The 21,770-nt window shown below is 34.4% G+C and overlaps 2 protein-coding genes across 19 annotated transcripts; both read right to left on the bottom strand.

The window, feature by feature from the left end:
* On the bottom strand, positions 1-3,834 carry LOC112285186 (uncharacterized). 2 transcript variants are annotated; one of them, XM_024525814.3, is made up of 9 exons: positions 3,461-3,834; positions 2,273-2,363; positions 2,001-2,075; positions 1,825-1,861; positions 1,570-1,653; positions 1,294-1,354; positions 954-1,054; positions 719-784; positions 1-603 (listed from the first exon to the last, which is right to left on the bottom strand). In XM_024525814.3, exons 1-9 carry the CDS (start codon positions 3,525-3,527, stop codon positions 502-504), a joined length of 684 nt encoding a protein of 227 aa, XP_024381582.1. In that variant the 5' UTR covers positions 3,528-3,834; the 3' UTR covers positions 1-501. The 2 variants fall into 2 exon arrangements, with proteins under 2 accessions (XP_024381582.1, XP_024381583.1); XM_024525815.3 differs by having other exon boundaries at positions 2,273-2,357.
* Positions 3,835-10,786: 6,952 nt separating this feature from the next.
* Positions 10,787-15,491, bottom strand: LOC112284683 (uncharacterized). Of its 17 annotated transcripts, none has more exons than XM_090251912.1 (9): positions 15,334-15,491; positions 14,885-14,954; positions 14,664-14,759; positions 13,411-14,473; positions 12,859-13,075; positions 12,188-12,375; positions 11,698-12,055; positions 11,502-11,626; positions 10,787-11,352 (listed from the first exon to the last, which is right to left on the bottom strand). In XM_090251912.1, the coding sequence occupies exons 4-9, from the start codon at positions 14,200-14,202 to the stop codon at positions 11,209-11,211; spliced, it is 1,824 nt and encodes a 607-aa protein (XP_090108038.1). In that variant the 5' UTR covers positions 14,203-14,473; positions 14,664-14,759; positions 14,885-14,954; positions 15,334-15,491; the 3' UTR covers positions 10,787-11,208. The 17 variants fall into 17 exon arrangements, with proteins under 17 accessions (XP_090108038.1, XP_090108037.1, XP_090108043.1 ...); XM_090251911.1 differs by having other exon boundaries at positions 14,894-14,954; XM_090251917.1 differs by having other exon boundaries at positions 11,502-11,593; positions 14,894-14,954.
* Between the last annotated feature and the right edge of the window lie 6,279 nt (positions 15,492-21,770).

Here is a 21,770-nt window from a genome sequence, read left to right as displayed (position 1 = left end):
TTGTGGATTCACGAACACGAGGCAGTTGCCAAGCATTACTGGCAAATGCGCACCTAAAACCATCTTATTCTGAAACGTTACATACTTAGGTATGATGTCCAGTGGAGCCACTGCCAGAATGATATCATTACATGCATAATATTTCCCCTTAAACCACCTACATTTACATTACCACTGAACCAGCTGATGTCAAACTCCCGGCACCATGCGTGGTAGACTGAGCGTGCCATCTTCAATAACATGTGACCACAATACACTAAGTGGCAATGAATACTACCCAGACCTTGCACTGCTCGTGTGCACTGTTCCGCGAGTAAAGACGGAGTCGTGTACAACAGAACAGTCATTCCTGAATGCTGGAGACATCATGAGAAACAATCACGTTGCTACGAGCTAAGAGCAGAGGTCTTCATATTTGCTCCAGGCCCTCAAGCACACAACTCATCTTGGTCCTTGGTTGTGAGACGATCAAGTAGCTTCGAGCAGACTGCGAAGCAGAGACTATGACAGAGTTTGCATGCGCTTCTTGGCCCACTCCACGTAATTATCCAAAAGCAACGGCCATGCTTGACTTTCATCGTAGTTGCTGAGGTCAGACTTGATCTGCACAAAATGGGGTCCCAGGGGAAAAGATGAGCAACCACTAGGTCACGCATGACTGAACATACCATGGCTTATTTTGTTTATGAAGATAATTTTGTACTTTGCGTGTTCATACCTCGTCACAAAATCGGAGGAAAGCAGACCACTGGTCTAAGTTCATGGCTTTGTACTCAGATTGTTCCTGCAGGCGTTAGTTGCAAATATGAGTTACAGCAAGCTGGTGTGATCGATAAGGAAAGGTTTAATCTTCCTGAAAGGTTTAGCAAAGTCGACATCAGTAAATTGAGGTCGCGGTACAGGACCTCACAAAGTTTAAACAAACTAAGTTGGATCCAAATGGGAATTATTACCTGCAAGAAATGAAGAAATGATCCTACATGTGGCCGAGAACCCAGCACCAAGTCCAACATTTGACATGCTGTTTCTAAATCCAATGTTTTCTGACGAGGCTCTGTTGGGAAATCAGTGGAGAAAGTTAAACATAATACGGGACATCAAGCACCTGCTTACGATGCTGATTACGTAAACATTTCCCAAGGCATCCCAAGCTTAAGGAACTTGACCTGATATTTCGTCCAACTCAAACGAAGAATAATAAAGGAAGTCATTGGAGGATCAGAAAAAAGATCTAGTCCCAAGTACTACTATACATGAATGTAAAGACAAAATCGCACGTAAACAAGAACATACCCGTCAGACAGTACTTGAATGAGAATGTGTAGAAATCTTTAAAAGAATACGGACTGACTACCTGCAAATCCAACACCATTAACGGAATCTTAGAATCAAGTAATATGGATTGTTAGCAAGTAACTTATTATGCAGGAACCTCCAAAATCTGGACATCATACTCTAAAACTTCTTCCAAAACTATAAAATATTCACATTTTCTACATTCTTAGGACGAACTTGGCATGTGTAAACAAATGCATAAATTATATGCTCGTTCTTAAGAGTTCCCCACACCTCTTGTTGCAATGCAGGAAGAGCCTTCTTCAGCTTGTCCAAACTGTCCACTCGCATAGCCTTCAAACCTTTCCTCCATTCCTCCTGTGAAAGGCACACACGGATGCTACGATCACTAGGCTGCAGCCAATTTTGGGTTTCTAGAATAAACTACAAAAAAGCGGGATCATATTTGCAGCCGACACGGGCAATAATAGCTAAACGTATTGTCATGCTTGAACAATACAACAAATAGCGACACATTGTGTTACTCACCAACGAAAAGTATCCCTGCCGAGCAGCTTGCAGTTTCCTGCGACCTCAACGTAGCATACATAAGTTTAGAACGTCATTAATTTCCTACGAAAATTAGTTCAAGTAATGTATCTCCAGCTTCAGGTAACGACTTCCCACAATTGTGAAAAAACCAAGTAGACATCCTAAGTGCATACCATGCAAGAAGCAGAACTTTTATATCTGTTGGAGAAACTCCAAGGTCTTCACACAATGCTTCGATTCCATCGGGCCTGCGCAATCGCAAGAACATTACCAGATTCATAAGTTCCTTCATCGACACCTACAATTCTTCCACTAAAGAAATGCTCCAAGCCCAGGAATTAGCCTAGGAGCTACCAGCAAGCAATACCGGTCTAGAAAAAACAACAAGTTGGAAGAACGACAAATGTATGAACAAGCTTCACCCTCTGATAACATTTCCACTCACCCTATACAATTGTCCTCGGTCTTATCAGCATACTGATTGAAAAAAGTATCGATTTTTTCTTGTTCTCTGAGAGCAGCTTTATTTCCTGTTCCTGGATCAATGTAACCATCACTTTTCACATTACAACCAATTCAAAGTAAACCAATGGAAAAGAATCTTGTCATCGAGCTTTAATTAACACGACATTAGTATGATGAGAGATCAAGAATATTAGGAAGGATACATTGAAATCTCCTAAGTTTTGAAAAGACAGATTAGAAACTCTTCAGAACAAGCTATCAGTAGCATCCTTCTCTCCAACTCAGTCAACCAACAAGCAGCTCGAAGATGAGAACGAGGTTGTCATAGACAACAGCTCAAAGCATGAAAATCGAATTTACCATGAGAGTATTTGCATGCTAGCTACTTGAAATTGATTTGTCGCTTACAAATTTTATCTAAAAATTAATAAATAAATAAATAAATAAACACAGCCAGGGAACACACAACATGATCTGAACTCGAGGGCAGCAATGATCCTATTTGGGACGATGACGACGACAACGACAACGAAGGATCTGTAAATTCTGCAGGATTAGATCAAGTAAGTTGTTCAAAGTAGATCAGACCCAGCTGTGCCCTAAAAAGCACTCTACACAGTAATGGTAGGGCCACGACGCATACTTGGTCAAAAAGCTATAGTAGTTCTTTCATATTCTGCTTAGGCAAGAAAGATAACGCAACTTTGACTAAGAATAAGAAGCCCGCAGTAGATGCATGCCGGCTTGAACTTGAAAATGCACACAGCACTAAAACCGCTATTTATCCCTTTCTACGCGTTCCTCATCATATCTGATAAACAACTTGCAAGCACATCTTCGGTTGTACAGAGAAAAGAAAAAACTCGAAACTCCACCAACCGAACTTCACAAAATTCAGAATCGACAGCCTCACACAAGATTAACCAGAAACGATACATAAAAATTAAATCAAGCGAGAACTACAACAGGCCGCAAAAGCCACACAAATAGGCTCCAAATGAACTCAAATCCCGCTCGATCAGATTCACCACGCGCCAGCACACGACGTCAGCAATAATTAGGTATTGTACCAACGATCGACGTCAATTGTGCACACAGCACCAGAATTCACAACTATATGTTAAAACATAACAAACACGCAAGAACATTAAGGTTTCGGCTTACTGACCAGCAGCAGCGACGCCAGAGGCAGGCTGGAGGAGCACCCCTGTTCTTCTCGTCGACGACCTCCGCATGGTCCCTTCCTTTAACTCCGAATCCAACTTACAAAGAAACCGGAAAATATCCGAAACCTGGCCTGCAACTAAAACTCACGCCAACACCAAGAAATTCACCTAAACCCTCTTAAACAAACTCGTCTCTGCCTCGGTCTCTCTCACTCACTCCTCCTCCTCCTGCTAACAGAGTCAGAGGTTAGCGACAAATCCAGGGAGACGTGCATGCGAAGGCAGTGTCATAATTGGGATGCGCAACACCGGAGAAGCCAAAGCGAGTGATCTTTTATAAGACCGTGCTCTTGCCGCCGTCTGTGGCTATGGCGGAATGTCCCTGCTATGGCCGAGGGTGTGACCTCAACCAGCCTTCCTTCGCCACCCGCGAAGTGCCCCCCCCCCTCTCCCGTCAACGAAACTCTCCTTTTCCGTTAACTCCGCGTTCGTCAACGAAATCTCCGCTTCTTCCGTCACTGATTCTCTCCCTGCTTCCCACGTTATAGTTGAAGTTAATAATAGCTTAGAAACCAAGCACTCTGAAATCAATATTCAGCACATCTGTCACAGCGTAGTAGGAAAAGAAATGATCAAACTTTAAAATTAAATACATTATAAGATGTGAGCTACGGTCAAGACCTAGTTCAAATCCTAATTGGACCACTATTTGCGAACAAGTGGGATCACTTGGATTTAACTCAACTAAAGTCTGTCGTGTCATTAAAGCTTTGTTTCTATATTACAGCTGGATATGGTAGAGAAAGTGACCATGTTGCTGATTGCGGCAATACTTGCCATATAAAATATTTATTTGTAAGGTTATTGATTGAAAATAGAATTGAGATGAATTGTTTGTGAATTGGTCTGCATTTTGGTCTGCATTTGCAAACTTAATTGTTCCTCAAGGAAAGAAAAAAGCTGTACATAATAATAAAACACTTATTTTTAAAACTAAATGTATAAATGATAAAATGAGGAATTTTCCAAGTATTATTTTATTAAATGTAAGCCATTGTAGTTGTTAGGTATTTGGTATAATAGTTACTTCATTATTAATGGTGAATCGTGGCATTGTATAACTTAACTTTGTACATTTTATTGTGCCAAATTAAAGTAAATAATATTCTTTAAAAAGAAAATCAAACTATAAAATTACTCTTGCTAATTTATACACATGTATTATATGCACTTATGCAATAATAATCTTTGGTAAGATTTATTTTTGAAACAATGCATATTTGAATGTATATATATATATATATATATATATTTATATATGTTAAATTGTCTCCTATAGTTGTTAATTTGACCCATCCATCATAACCAGCACTATATTCCTATTCCTTGCCCCTTGTTTCATGTTTCCATTCCTAGCTCCTCGTCTCCATCCCTCCGTCTCCTATTTTTGTTCCCAATCTATGTCTCATATCTCCCAATTCTTTTGTCCCATACTCCCATTCTCAGCTTCCATTCCTTGCTCCCATTTCCAAATCCCATCCTAATCCCTCCAAACGGCAAATAGAGGCTGTTAGAAACTGCAATATACTCAGAGAATTGCAAAAATAATTAACATCCCTAGAGAGGCTTCTTTGGAAATTGGAGCAGTCTTTGCACAAAAAGAAAGTATATGATGGAGAGGTCACGTCACAAGAACTTTATCTACATAGTTAGTATCAATTGGAAAGCACATCTTTCATCCATGCAAGTTGAAATTTTTGTAAGAAAAGTTGTTTATAGTCAAATCATTGGGCAAATGATTTATGCAATATCTTATATGATATCATATCTATAATATTAGATAAGTTTTAACAACCACAAAGTTGAGAAAATTCATATAAAATGCACAATTTGTTATATGAAAGTTGTGAATGTGAGGAGATTATTCTTAACTTGAAGGGATATGTGCACAAGGAGATGAGGGATTTGAGAACATGCATGGGGGACACAAGCTAGATATGGGAATGGGGAGGTGGAGAAGGAGGAGGGAGTAATTGGAACAAAGGATGTGGATTGAAAACAAAAACAAGAGGTGGAAAAATCATGATAGAGAATATGAATTATTGTACTAGTTATGATAGGTGGATCAAATTAATGGCTAGTGGGGTCAATTTAATAATTTCTTACCAATATATATATATATATATATATATATATATATATGGTTATTTATGAGAAATAAAAATAAACATAAATTTTATCTAAAAATTATAAAAATATTTACTTTAAAATTTAAGATAATTTTATCAAAGTGAATTAAATTGATATGTAAAAATAAAAGAAAATTATAAAATATTTCCTATTTTTTATATTTTACTATATATATATATATATATATATATATATCCAAATATTGAAGCAACTCAAAAGTTCATAAAATTAACTAATTATATGCATTTATAGTAGATATAACATATTGTAACTCTCTTCTTACAATTTTAATGATCTCTAGAAGAATAAAAATAACAATAATGATAATGAAAGAAAAGATAATAATTCAGCTTTGATTAATAGTATTTTTTTTATTTAATTGAATTTACTTAATTTTTCTCTTCCAAGCTACTATGATTATTTCTTAGTACATGTATTTTTTCAATATATATATATATATATATTTATATTTATATAATTTTATTGAAAAAAATTGTATCTTTATAAAGTTACAATATTTATAAGACTCTTTTAACTACAAAATATAAATACATATAAATGTAAATATGCCAATAAAATATCAAATCAATCAAAAAGTCATTATTACACTCTAGCATGAGGTATAGCAATGTCTTGCAATCTGAAAAAGTAAAGAAAACCACTAGATAAACACTGTCTTTTTTTGTTACATGGACACCCTTCCCTTCTTCCCTTGGTTTGGCCAAAACTTTCCTAAAACCATACCTTTAACATAGATTTTTATCTATTCTAGTATATATATATATATATATATATATATATATAGTGCCTAACTTGTTGTCCATGGATAATAAGTGGATAGCAGGTTTGGTAACTTACAATTCAATATTAATAATGTAATTTTAGGATGTCAACCAACACCTGATTAACATGGTGTAAGGTTATTATCTTCCATAGCATTGTACATGTCCTAAATTTGACCTTGGCTATTCACAAGGTGGTCTTTTATTTTGTCTTGTTTTTTTTTTTTATCCCTCTTCTCTATCTTGAGCCATTTTTTTTATTCTTTAATTATTTGCCTTACTAAGCCAAGGCTTCTTTGGCCTTTGTTTTCTTTACTATTTCTAATTTTTGTAGGCAAGTAAAAATAAGCAAGAAATATATTATAAGTATCTAATTATAACTCAAATATATCTATAATATCAATTAATATAATACTAAAATAATTTTTTGGTTAAATTTAAATAATTAGAAATAAAATTTAAATAAAATTTGATATGAAATAAAATTTAAATTTATAAAATAATTTTATATATGATATATTTTAAATATTTAAGATAAAAATAATTAATTTATTTTATTTATAGTATTTATAAATTAATTAGCACTAAATTAATAATAAATTAATTCTCTTGTCATTTTTTCATAGATAAGATTTCAAAGGAAGTATATAAAAAAATGAGAAATGAATCAAAGAGACATGAAAAATTAGAAGTAAGAAAGTAAATATATTTAATAAGAAACTGGAATGGCTATTGCCAAAGATTAGAAAACTAGAGACTCTTGAAATTATATTGGAAGTAAGAGAGGAGTTGACAAGAGTGAAGAAGGCTTTACTCTTGCCTCTATATATACTATCTACCTAAAAGCTACATAGCAACATTCTATTGACCTCCAATATATGTCCAATTTGCAAGACCTATATCTTAACTTGCAAGGAAAATTTCCTATAAAAGTGCCATATTGTTAGTTTGTACCACAAGCTACGAATACGTGTGACATGTGACTAACTTATTGGCCACATGTTTGACGTACTAATTATCTTTAGATATGTAAAAAAGTGAAACCATCTCTATGAAGCTTCTAAGAAACTTTTCAATAAGATATTGTCAAATTAACCTACTTTTATCTACTTCTACCTATTTATATTATCTAGGTAACTATATGTGTATCTTTATCATAGAGAAGATAATTTACTCTTTAATAATTGAGTAGCACTAATTACATTTGTGACTAAAAAGGACTTAACAATTATATCTGCAATACTATTTTTTTTTTTTTTTTTTTTTTTTTTTTTCAATATTGATCAATCTAATTTATGTCTTGTATATCTAAAAGAATATTTTTTCAAATTGTAAGCAAGTACTTTTTGCAAATAATTGACAACCTTCATGCAATATTGGAATTAAGTTGTAAATATTTGTACAAATAATCTTTTTGAATTCAATTGACAAAAACTTTGGTGGAACTATACCAATCATCTCAATATCATTAATTACATATTAACAAATTAGTTACTTTAGAATGAGAGATTCACTATTACATGGTCTTTTTGGTGCTTGTATTTTGGAAATATCAACATGTTGAAGAAGAGGGGAGCCATGCTATTCTAAAGACGTGGCTTTAAGTCTCCACAATTGACTTTTATGATATTTTGTACAAAATTACAATATATGTGAAGCATTAAAAAAAAAAAAAAAAAAAAACTTCAAGCAAAAATTAGAGATGGTAAAGTTTGGACTTGGATTAATTTGAGTAGATATTTTTATGATCTATTTGTTCACATTTATTTTTATTTTGCACTATTAAAAGTGCATACATTGGTAGAAGCACTAATTGAAGAAGATGCCACCATCAACAAATGTACAAGATATTTTATTATTATTTTTTTATAGAAATATGTATTGCATGAATATTTTGTAGTTAATGGTATTCTACAACTAATCAATTTCTATCCACAATTGCATCTTGACCCTCTTTTGCCATTGCAAATATCTTTTGGCTACATCATCTAGCAAAACATTCCAACAATTGATGCTCTTCTCAATCAACTTGGTGATATATTTTTTATATTAGAACTTAATTATTAAGCAAAGATATATTCAACTTTAGTAGAATTGACATCTTAATAATATTATACTCCAAATAAGCATAATTGCTAATATTCTTGGAGACATCCTCTACAAAAAGATATTTTTCTTTGCTTGAAGTTGTGGAGATGCAATAAAGCTATTATAGAGCATATAGCTAAGATGGACATAACATTAAAATATGTCTAAGTTAGCATAAGTAATATGAGAAATGTGGCATGTATCAACTTGCATAGATCATACACATGAAAAAAAAGATGTAGAAAGAAATGTATATATTGTACAAGAATAAAAAGTAAATGAGTATATAATTATACAAGTTGAACATTATTATCTTTATATAGTGAACAAGAAAGCATCAACATTGATGTGTACTATGGTTGCAATGTTCACAATAGTCATAGGCCTACTTCAAGGTATTATATTAATAATATGAAGGTGTTGCTTTAATTGTTTTTTATGTTATGACATGAGCATTTAATTGTTGCAAAAAGTTCAAAGATAATGTATAATTTTTAGTTTAAAAATGTAAAAATTATATTTTGAAGTATCAATTAATTAATTAATTATATATATATATATATTTAAAAATAAATAAAGCCCAAAAGTCTTATATAATAAATATTGATCCACAAATAAAATAGTTTTTCATAAATAATTAACAATTTTAAAAGTTTAATTAAATTCAATAAATATGGAATAAATCCAAAAGAAAGTAATTTCAAAATAAACATTCCAAAAGAAAGTTTGAATGTTTAAAATTCAATAAATATGGAATAAACTACTCATATACACAGTGATATTTGACAAAATTTATTTTTTAATCAAAATTGATAATTACAGTTTTTAAGGCAGAGAAAAATACACAGGTTTACTTATTCTGTGTTCATTCATATATATATATATATATATATATCTATAGTACAAATAATCAGATCCAATGTGGTTTTTTGGGGACAACTCAGAGATTATTTTACTTTATTATTATTATTATTATTATTATGATGTCCAATAATGATATTCAAAGAACATTCACCAGATCAAACATGCAATGTTTGTTGAAAAAGCTACCACACACAACCTTCCATCTCACTTTTAAAAAACTTTCACAGAAAGCACCTAATCTAAAACATCCACGAGCAGTAAGCTCAGAACAATGTTGACAAGACACGGTACCCAGAGGAAACACATGAGCAGGCAACGATTGGTTGTATTACATTCTGTGTATAGGACGATTCCAGAGTCTGAATATATACACACATGGTGTGAGATACCAGCTCTGCCAATGAGCCCACATCAAACAGGGCAAAACCCAGTCCTGGAGTGCGGCAAAAGACGTTCACATGTTGAGACAGTGCAAGAATCCTCACAATGAATTCATGGCTGACTGAGATGTCTCTGCATGCTGTGTCCATAGAAATCTATGGTCCCAGTTTAGAAGTACTTAGTGGGGTCCAACCTGAGGGGGAAAGTTATGACAAAAATAAACACACACAGTTATACAAATAAGAACGTGTTGGATTCGCAGTGAAGTTCCAGGAGTTCGGAAACGAGGTTCTAGGAAACTGTTTCCAGGACTTATGGCAGCAAAACTGGTCGTTTACAATCACAAACTCTCAAAGTTGTGTTTGATGAGCTGGTACATAGTGCTCATTTACTACTCAGGAATTTCTTAGTCTCTAATGGTTGTGGGTGACCTGGTTACGGGGTATGATCCGCTTACAAAAGCTGTCAACGTCACTCACTCTTTGCTGAGGTACATTGGCCGTTAAAAGTGCTCGCCAAAACTGGGCTGTCATTCTCACACTTGTGATAAATATCGACAGCCCCAACTGTAACGAATTTCGGTACTGGAACAGTCTGCTTTACTGTTTTGTGGTTGAGTGATCCGTAAGGGGTTCCTAGAAGTTGGGTTTACTTCTGTGAGGTGTCTGTCTCGGTTTCTAGGCATTTATGAGAGCGACAAAGGAAAGCAGCTAAAGAGTTGGATATCTCTTCAAATATATATACCTACTGGGATCAATGTGTACTGTTAAGATTCACACATTCAGGGTGCTAATCACTGTTTCATTAAACAAGTGCTGCAGTTGCAAATGTGAGACTACATCCTCATCAGGCTCGGATCAGGCAGGAGACAGGTATCTGCAAACATCTTAACAGATGGCCATGATGGGGAAAAAAACATGGATACAATCAATAGATTTTTCCAACCAAACCACACAATCACTTCTAAGTAATCACATTACAATCAATAGCACTATGATTTCTCAAAATTAAGATGCAATGCAGTAATGTAACAATGACGAGAAAACATGTATATACATGACAAAACTGTTTTTCAAGTACACAGTTGCTGCTTCTGACATGCCTGTGCAGTCAAAGCTTGTTGGAGCCGGTCTCTCGGACCTAAATAACACGACACTATACATTTGAACCTATTCTTACAAGACAAGCACCTGGTGAGGGTCTATGATGAGCGGCGTTGTATGTTTCGCTCATTATCACGGAAGTCGGTTTTGATTACCACCCAGTATGATTGGTGCAAAAGAGAAGGTTGAGATTCTCCCCAAAACCCAATCCACCTTCCTACGATAGTTGCATACGTCATCCCGCTGACCACGTCGATGAAAGATGAAGGCAAATAAGCCAACTTGACACAACTTGTCATTATTCAGCTGAATTGCATCCACGAGCTCAGATTCCAAACACTATCAGGGAGAAAAGGGAGTCGAACTAGCAACGTCTTCTTTATTCACTGTGAGCCAGTCGCCTTCGTGCTTGCTCCCAGAAGACGCATCTCCTTGTGAAGAATCACTTGTCTGACCATTGTCATTTTTAACAGCATTGGAACCATCCTGCCCAGAGAAAGTCCCCTCCATATTTAACAACTGTCTTATTTGTACTGAAGCTTGAGCCTCTCATTGTAATAATCATTATCAGAGTCTGAATAGGATGCGCTTAAAGAACATGCATAACCTAAGGGCTCGGTCATTCTTTAGAGTACCTCTCCTTTGCTGCTTCCAACGTCTTCTTCTTCTTCTTCTTCTTCTTCCAGATCACTGAAGGATATATCTTCGTCTATGGAGACCGCCGCTCCTGCGTGAAGAAGCAAAAAGGCATGATGATACACTTTAAAATAAAATAAAATAAAAGTTATGTCAAATAATATATCCAATGCAATCACAGGCGTATTATCAGACCTCTTTGAGCAGTTTCTTGTACGTCATTGTCTTCGTCATCAAGAAATGCATCTACATCTCCATCCTCGTCGTCCAGCCTCAAAGCTGAAAAGTCCACAGAGCTTGAGTTCTGTTCTTCCTCCTTGACATCTGCCACAGCCGAGACAGCCTCCTGAGATGACTTAGGAAGAGAAGTGGCGTCCTGTGACGCCTCCTCCAGAATGGGCGAGGGTGCAGATTCTGCAGACGATTCGAGAGGTGTATCCAGCAGATTCGACTCAGTAAGCCCAAGCTCTTTGCGTTCTGACTGCGTGGCGGCTGTATCAGGCATTCTGGGCTCCTCTTTGCGTTGTAAAAGTAGCTCCCTAGTTTTTAAAACCTGTTGAAACCCCAATATTAAAAATTCAAATACATTATAAATACGCCTTGTAGGTCTTCAGAACAAACTTCAATACTCCGCACCTTTGCAAAATAAGAACAAATTCCACCTCGACGATCGAAAGCACCATACCTGAGGTGTAGATAAAAGCTCGGCATCCTCTTTACTTATGCGCGAATGTAGGAGCACAAGATAGATCTTCCAAAAGCGACCCTCGCTAAGAAATGCGGGACAAAGCTCACGGTGCACTGCAGCAAGCTTAGATGACAATTGTTCCACTGCTTTGGCGTGCTCTTGTTGTACTTCCGTCATTTCAAAATCTACAGCATGTAACTTGATGTAAATGACATTTCCAACATCAATGATATTAAGAACAAAAGGAAGGGCGTGACTGTTATACTCTATACTGCGCAATATGGAACACAAGTGCTGACTAAAATATGCACATTCAGCAACAGTCCATGGAAAATCCCGACAATTTAGAGTTATGACTCTAAATGAATGGGAATGACACATTGATACGACGTTTTTTGTCACCTCAACGACATTAAACCCCGCGATCTATAATCTCAAGCAGAATTCCATACCCAACTTCAGTAATTCTATCTCAACCATAAATTACCTATCCAGGAACATTCTGCAGAACAGAACTCCAACTAATGATTCCTACGGAAAATGAACGTCCTCCGCATACTCATGTTTCAATTACGCAGACTCCTTGTATGTTCTCTTCACAGCAAGTCCTGATTTTTGTAAATATCGCGGTGAACAACCCCATTCACAGTTTCAACCACATGACTTACCATCGTCGTCTTCTTCCTCCGGCAAAGGGAAATCCAGCCATGTCTCCGGATGCACTGCAATGTTGTCGGCGAAGGCAACAACCTCATCCGTCAATGCGACGGCGTAGTAGTCTCTTCCTGAAATTTCTCCAACAATGTCCCGAGCAAAGGGAATGAAACTGTTGGCAAGTCTCGACAAACCACCGATACCGCCCCCAAGAGAACTTCGTCCAGTGACCTGTATGTTACGAAACTTAACTAATGTAAATCATTCACACGGTAAGCGGATAAGAATTTCGCATAATTCACACGCAGGCCCGGATGTTTAGCAGTTAATTCTCCAAATTCATGTATGAGGCATCAACTACAGAAGCTGAAGAGTGCAACATAACCACACTCAGATCAAAGGAAACCCCTTGGTTGATGCTCAACAATTTCTGACTGAAATACAGCTTCAGTGTTGTATGGATCTAGAAACGCTTAACGTGAATGGCATGGGATTTTCATATCGAACGCAGCAACGCAAAGGTCCCTCCAAGCAAGGGCATGAATATTCATCTCAAATGTGCGAACCTTGTGCTCGGTTTCGTAGTCAATTTCTTCTTGACTATGTTCTCCTGCGACCAAGGGTGACTCTTCTCCTCTCTCGTTCCGGGGAAGCCTTTCACGAAATGACGACATGCTCACTAACAATGGTTTCAGCAAAGAACTGATCCCAATATTTCTTGAAGTTTCATCTCCTTCGTTTTTGGGTAGGCCAGATGCACTGCCACCTGCAAGCGAAACTTGAGACGAGTCATCATCCTCGTCTTCATCTTCATCTTCATCCTGCGTAACAGCCCGAATTACTGTTTGAATTCGCGAAAAACCAGTGGCCATGGTTCCCTTCAATTCAGCCAAGTCGCTCCGTAGACCTGTAAGCTTATCCCCAGCTGCTCTGGGGGACCCACTTGCTGAAGAGTTGCTCAGCCCATCCAATGTACTATGTTTTTCTCCGAGACTAGGAGGTTCCACTTCGGCTGTCTCAACCAACGATGGAGAACCTGTGCCTTTCTTTTCTTCGGTTTCAGCCACATCTACAGCAACTTGAGGATCTTTTGAACTCCCAGCAATTGACGCGCTACGCGACTCTGTTTGAGTTGTGTTCGTTTGCTTCGGAGATTCCTCGTCATCGTTGGCAAGAGGAACCCAAGACGATGCTACGCCCCATAGCGATCGAGTTAAATTCCTGGTCAATTCAGAAAAGTCGTCCGTGACTCCTTTCCCAGTAGAAAGTGGTTGCCTAGGGCTCCCATCGTTGTCATCTTCATCCTGCTCCGGCGAAGGAGCGGCAGAGAGAGAAAAAGTACTAGAAAACCAAGACATTGCTGAAGGAAATTCAGGTCCTCTATTCCACGTAATGGATGCTGACGATTTTCGGAAACTTAAACCCAAGTGCTATCAGTCCATCCAAGTAACAGCTACATGTCGTGTGAAAGGTAGAACACCTCACATGACAGCAGATGAAGATATATGCTGCCACAAGAATCAGAAAATTAGGGTTTTGCGTAGGAAAATGACTTTGAACGTCGGCCTGACCACGCCCAAATTCAACGCGGGCCAAAGCAAAGAGGAACATCCGTTCGTTCGACTCAAGCTGTTACATAAGAAACGAACACAATTATCACCAGAAAAATAATTTACAGGCTTCTCGACAAATACACCCCAACCATAAAATCATCCAAGACGAATCATACTACCCACATGATTACGGCGTTAAAATACTTAATTTCAAAATTATTAAAAATAAATAAATGATGAGAGCGGTAGGGCTTGCATGCTGCTACCTGAAGCTCAAGTTCATCTTAACACATGAGTCACACGAGTGCTACTTTACACTACCACTCTCCAGATATGTTTCTGCTTGTCTACGACCTTTTACACTGAATAACCAAAAACACGAAAAGCATAAAAACGTAAAGAAATAACCAAGAAAGAGAAAGAGAGGATAAAAATATCGAGCTTTGGTGCATTCAAAAGTTCGGCCACATCAGATTTGGAAAAAAACCTTCACTACCGTATCATAAAACCGTTCGAACCTCAGGATGCTCCGAACGCTCCAAATCACTACCGATCCACTGCTCAAACATTCCACGCATTTCATACAAGTAACAGGAACGAGCTTTTAACAGCCAGGCATACAACACAAACACCAGACGTCCAAAGATCTGCGACTACACCATACGCCTAGTAAGTAAACAAGCATCAATTGCGCCAGAAACATCCTAACAAAAGCCCCTGAAGAAGAAGAATCCACGGATATTCTACAAGCTTCAATCCGGATCCACTAAACACAAAAACCCTAACCGCACAATTGGAGACCACAGCGCAGGACCGAGAAACCGAGAATAGCGTGATCCAATCCCAAAATCCAACAAAAACGCTTCCAATCGAGCGTCAAAATTGGGCCTCAAGCTACATCACGGAACCACACAGCGGCAGGACTTCCACACGCACATGGCTCAAACTTGGCGAAGACAGCACGTATTCGAGTGCCGTAAATCGCGAGAGGTAGAGTAGGATGCAGAGGTCATTGTGGAAGCACGCTCCCGCTCGATTGCGCAACGGAAGAAGGGCGATGTCGCCGAGAATCGTGATCGACACAACAGAGCGATGCCACAATCCTCGCAAGGCAATCGGGAAGCAAGGTCTTGTCCTTCCGACACGGTTCATTCATCCATTCATTCATTCATCGATGTATTCATCCGTCCACTTCGACCCCATTCGTCGTACTACATTCATCCGTGTACCCCCCCCTTAATTCGCCATAAAATGACAAATAAAAATAATAATCCATTATTTGAAGTGGAATTTCTTCTTGTTGATTATGAATTAATGAAGCGTTGTAGAATACTTTGTTTGACTAATCAAATGGGTGGTTTTACTTTTTTTGTGGATATTCTTCGTACATAGGGCCACTTGTGTATTATGCTATATAAGTATTATCATCAAGGAATAACTTTCAACATCTTTCATTTGTTGCCAAAATAGGTAGAGTGTTTTATGTGTTTGACTTGTGCTTTTATGGGTTGATGCTACATTACACAAAACATTGAGTTATTGTTTTGAAGTAATAGTATCATAACTTTATTATGTTTTAAACTTAAATAATTTTAGAGAATGTTAAACAAAAGTAAAGAGTGATAATATGCTTGATGTAAAGTATGTACAGCAGTAAAACTAAATGATTAGAACTAGTATCGGAAGCATTCAATTCATCCATATATTTATAAGAAATATTAGTGAAATTTTCGATATAATAATTTTTATGATACTGGAATGTTCTTCAATTTCTCAAAGTTACACATAGTAAATTAATTAATAATATACTTTATATTATTTACAGTATCTTATTTATTATATTTTTTAACAACAAGCTTTTACCAATTTAATACTGCGTGGGATATTTGACATGTCAAGTGATGTTAGAAATCAGTTAACAATACATAAAAAAATAATAGTTTCATGTAGAAATTGGAGTATTTTTTCCAAAACACTTGTAACATACATGATGAATATTTTGGAAAAAATAATGATATTTGTAGTAAATGCTGTAATTATTTATAATTTAATGATTTCTTTGTGATGACTGTTGCAATAAAACCTTGATTTCATATGTTAATTACATTTTTACAAGAACTTATATTTATGTTAACACATATTTTGATGGTTTTCTGTAATCTTGCAAGGAACAAAAATGTAGAGAACAAGAAGTTTTTTCTAATCAACAAGTTTTTTTTATAAAATTCATTTAATAAACTGATAAACGGATAAAAATCAGACAATCAAATTATGTGTTTGATAATCAATGCAATAATATCATATACATTGAAAATTATGTTCTTTTTTCTTTCGTTTTTTCTTTCTATATTACTAGTTTTCTGCAACAAAAATAAAATCATTGTTTTATGATACATAAAAATCTTGGTATCTACACAAGACCCTTGCTTATAACATTTGAATGAAGCAAGTGTATAAACTCAAAAGTATAAGAGAACTAATGTCCACTTTTGAAGAATTAAGAACATGTAATTCATTTTTTAGAATGCTAAATTATGGTGAAACTAGCTTCTTAAGAAAACCCACTTATCTTTACTTAAATCTACATATAGGTAGGCAAGCAATGCATATTTTTCTTGCCAGCTATGAAAGAACATTGTTTCAAACATTTATAAGTTGATAAATATTAGATGAGAAAAAGCAAATCAAACTTTGTATTTTCGTTCAATACCAACCACAAAAACAGATGGTGTTTCTAGAAGCCTCCAAAATCAAAACAATGTTTAGAGTTTGTACATTCAATGGCAGCCTGAATTTAGATATTCTACAATATAAATGATGAGGATAGATTCAAAGGATCACTTAAAAGTTGCACTTTGGAAGATGTATTTCATGAGGCTTTGTGTACAAGAAGACAAACAAAAAAAAATCTCACATGGAAAAATTCAAGCAGAAGAAGAAGCAGAAAGGAGGAAGAAAGCAATTTGAAAGGATTTATTTGGTAAGAAATAAATTCTCATGAATGGATTCCTATTACCAATTCGAATTTCGTTTTTTTTTTTTTTTTTTTTTTTTTTACATGAGCATCTAAAGATTAAGTTGCTTGTTGTGTTATCAGATATTTATTAGTCCTGTACAAATGAAAAATATAAATAAATAAATATAAGATTTCATCCTTTTTTATTTTAAAAAAAACGGAAATTGAACCCCAGGATTCAAGTACCTGGCTTATATTTATCAATTAAAATAAAATCTATGCAATATAATGCAAGTATTGTACAAATTAAAAGTATTGTGTTGCAAAAATTAAAAGGTAGGAAGAATTAGCCAATTTAATACATGTGATAATATCTGGGATTGATAAAAGTTTGTGATAATTTAATACTAAGTCTGCTTCTTAAATGCTGCATGGTGTGCATAATGCTACCAAGTATGGCATTGGTAGCATCCCATGTTGAAAAATGAATGCTTCCTAATGTGCCATATAAGATGCCATATATATATATATATATATATAAACACACATATCATATATTTTTATAATTTTATAGTTTTTTTGGAATTATAAAAAATTACTATGAAGATTTTTCTAAGGAAAGAAGAAAAAGAAAGGAAAGAAAACAAATAGTAAAGCTTATATCATTTGAAAGAAAAGAAGAAAAAAGAAAGGAAAGAAAACAAATAGTATAGCTTATATCATTTGAAAGAAGGGAAATGTGTGTAATATCAAGCATAAACATCAAATTTTATTTATTTTCTCATATAATCATATGCAATGTTCTACCAAGACTTTAGAATTTGACAATAGGACCGATGGATTCTCAATGCTTTAAATTGCATCCAATTCCATAAGTTGTGTGGATGTTGATTACTTCAACGACTCTTTCCTTATCTCCTTGGCCCCAACTCCCACATATTCCCATCTCCTCCAACAATTTTTATTATTCCATTTATTCATTTATTATTCTCATTGTTTTCTTGAGGCATACAAACTTGATTGTAAAAAAAAAAAAAAAAAAAAAAAAAAAATGTTTCATTTTCTCATTGTTTTCTTACGGTGTACAAATTTGATTGTAAATAAAATAAAATAAAATAAACATCTTGTTTTGTAACTTGAGAGGAGGTAAAATTCAAAAGGGAGTTAAAATTGTTCAATTTTTTCTATTAAAACAATGCAGTTTGTGGATATGCCATTGTCTTTTTAAGACTTCATTTGACAATTCTTTTGATGGATTTGTTACCATTCTATTTCAGTGCCAAGTACTTTAGAAACCAATAGAAAGTTGAACTTTGTACATAATGGCAACTGAAGAAAAGAATATCATACAATATCAAAAATATTAAAAAATAAAGAGAAGGGGAAATGAAGCAAGCCTTGTTGTATAATTTATCATAACTAATAAGTATTGGGAATTTCAAAATAAGGAGATTGCTCAAAACTACAAAGGTATTATGCGTTTCTAAAATTTATGGATTGGTGCTTCATTAAGCATCTTTGAAACAAACATGGTCTCACAAAGCACAGCAAGGAGTCATCCTTTTATTAATATATATATATATATATATATAGCGAGAGAGAGAGAGAGAGAGAGAGAAAATTATTATATATATAGAGAGAGAGAATTGTTAAAGTGACCCAAGTATTTACTAAATTTATTCACCCATCCTAACCATCATTAAGAAAAGTCCACTACTAAATCCGCATTGGTCAAAAATCAAAAAATAAAATAAAATAAAATAAAAAATAAGAAAAGGTTGGATTCTTAACCAATGATGATGGGTGGGTTGATTTAATAAATATTTGGATGACTTTAAAATTTTCTTATATATATATATATATATATATATAAAATAGTCTTTGTCTTAAGCACATAGATTGAACTTAGCTAGAAAGTGCATACTTAACTCTTATATGTATTTAATATGAACTTGATTCTAAAACATTCTAAAAACTGTCTTAAAATGCAAATAAGTTAAAAGAAATATTTGACATTTGTGATTTTGTGATTTGGACTTTTTTCTTTGTTTTTATTGTGCCTTGATGTTTATAATTCTTAGTTTCAATTGCTCCAAAAGCAATAAGCCAAGAGAATGAGACAATTGAATAAAATGAGACCAATGCATCAAGAAACAACATAGTTTAGCAATATAAATCATTAAAATGTATTATTAAGAAGCAACCACAAGTGGAATTTGATGAATTAATTGAAGTTGTTGGAGAAGTTTTTAGTAAATAATTTTGGCTCAAGTTTAAATATTTTTTTGACAATGCTTGACACGATTATATCAAGGACATGAATTTCAAAGAAAGAAAACTCAATACACTCTTGTATCACTCAAAATAATTAGAAACTCTTGAAACAAGATTAAGGATTAAAAAGGCATTGACTAGAATGAAGAAGGCTTCATTCTTACCTCCATATATACTATCAACTAAGAGCTACATGGCGATGTTCTATAAGACCTCTAACACATGTTGACTTTGGAAGACACGTATCTTAACTTGCAAGGCAAGTGTTTTATACATGCGCCACATAGTAAACTTGTTCTATAAGCTATAGTGGTTAACTTATTGACCAAATTTCTAAGCTACCAATCAACTACAAACAAGTGTTAAAATTACATCTATAAAGCTTCTAAAAAGCTTCTCTAGAAGATGTAATGAAATTAATCTTTATTTACCTACTTCTACTTAATTATATAGGTAATTATTCGAATAAATACATATATATGTGACATATTGTTGAAAAAGTCATAATGTTTTTTTCAAAATAATTTTTTAAAATAATCATAGACAACTAATATTGTTTAACATGTTTAGAACAAAATAAAGCATTATCAACTCGAGCTGTACTTCTAGTCATTTATTTTGCATACTTAATCTGAATGCAAACTTAATATAGTGCATACTTAAGGCAAAGGTTTATGTATTTACTATACACAGGAGAATGCTGTATAAACATCCTCTATCTAACACTTGCACTTGATTCAAAACCAAATTCGAATCATGCATCAGCAGAATGGGTAGAACTAATAATTTTGTGGCATTGAATAAATGCCAGGAACTGTAATAAATTGAATAAAAATGTGAACACCAGGATTGAAGGAAGTGTTAGTTTAGCTACAGCTACACTGTAGAAGACAATCCCTTATAGAGTTTGGTGACTTATGACTCCATAGTAAAAGGCTTGTAATCATCTGCAGTATTATTATTATTATCATTATATTTTTCTTGTATCATGAGAAGCTGAATGATTATGACTAAATTATACATTGAAACAAGTTGAATAACACATTACAATCCTAATATTCGCAAAAACATTATTCATACAACCACATCAGGCCAACAATTTTTGTAAGTCTAGAGACAATTTTCAAAATACATGTGGAAAAACAAAACAAAAAAAAATTGGTAACATTTCAAAGTGAATTGCTTCTGAATTGATTTGAATCTTGCTTCTAGATATCAACCTCAAAGGAAGTTCTGGACGTAATATATTATATTATACCACATCTAAATATTATTCCCTTGGATCTTATGTTCTGCTCTGCAATTCATGAAGGGCATTAAGCATGAATCTGCTCTTTAACGATGGAGTTAACTTATTGTGATATGTTGAAAGTATGCTCATGTTACTCTATAACATGAGCTTTTTTTATCCATGTTTTAGGGATTGTGTATGTATCTGCTATCAGAAGTAATTTGTTATATATAATTTGGAGAAAATCTCAGAAAGACAAATTCATCACTAAAAATGTAGTGGAAGACCCCATACAATTAAATATAATAGAAATCTATTGGTTTTTATTTTGTGTTATTGTTTTTTACAAGGTCAGTGTGTATTTCTTGCGACACCATCTTGGCCATCTTAGAGGATATATCATGTGTATTTCTTCAAATGCCTTCTTTTCTATCTAATATCTTTTGAGAGTTGCCGTTGAATTAATCTTTGTCATTATATTCTAATTTGGGATTGAGTTTTTTGCTTGATGTTCTTTTACCACCTTAATCTCAATCTAAATATTGCAATTTTATTTGCAATTCTTTGATGTGATAAAAGATTATTAGAAGAGTTTTTTTGTCACATTGTTTATTTATTCATTATTCTGCATAATTCTCAACTACAGGCAATCTACCTCCTCTCATTTAAGACCAATTATAATTATTCTTTGAAGATTGAATTTCAAGAATTATGTTTTAATTTCCCACATTTAATATGCTTGGAACCCTCATTTATATATTACTAGTCATGTCAAAGTTTTAGAAAATCCTTTCTATCCAATCAGAGTACATACATGAAATGATAAGATTTATTTATTTATTTATTTTTGTTTTTTTTTCTTAAGACGATTTTGTATATTCCAGGAAATAATGTTCTAAGATTGCCAAGATG

This window comes from Physcomitrium patens, chromosome 7, assembly GCF_059467195.1.
Source record: "Physcomitrium patens ecotype Gransden chromosome 7, ASM5946719v1, whole genome shotgun sequence".
Classification (NCBI taxonomy): domain Eukaryota; kingdom Viridiplantae; phylum Streptophyta; class Bryopsida; order Funariales; family Funariaceae; genus Physcomitrium; species Physcomitrium patens.
This window is presented reverse-complemented; position numbering and strand designations above follow the sequence as displayed.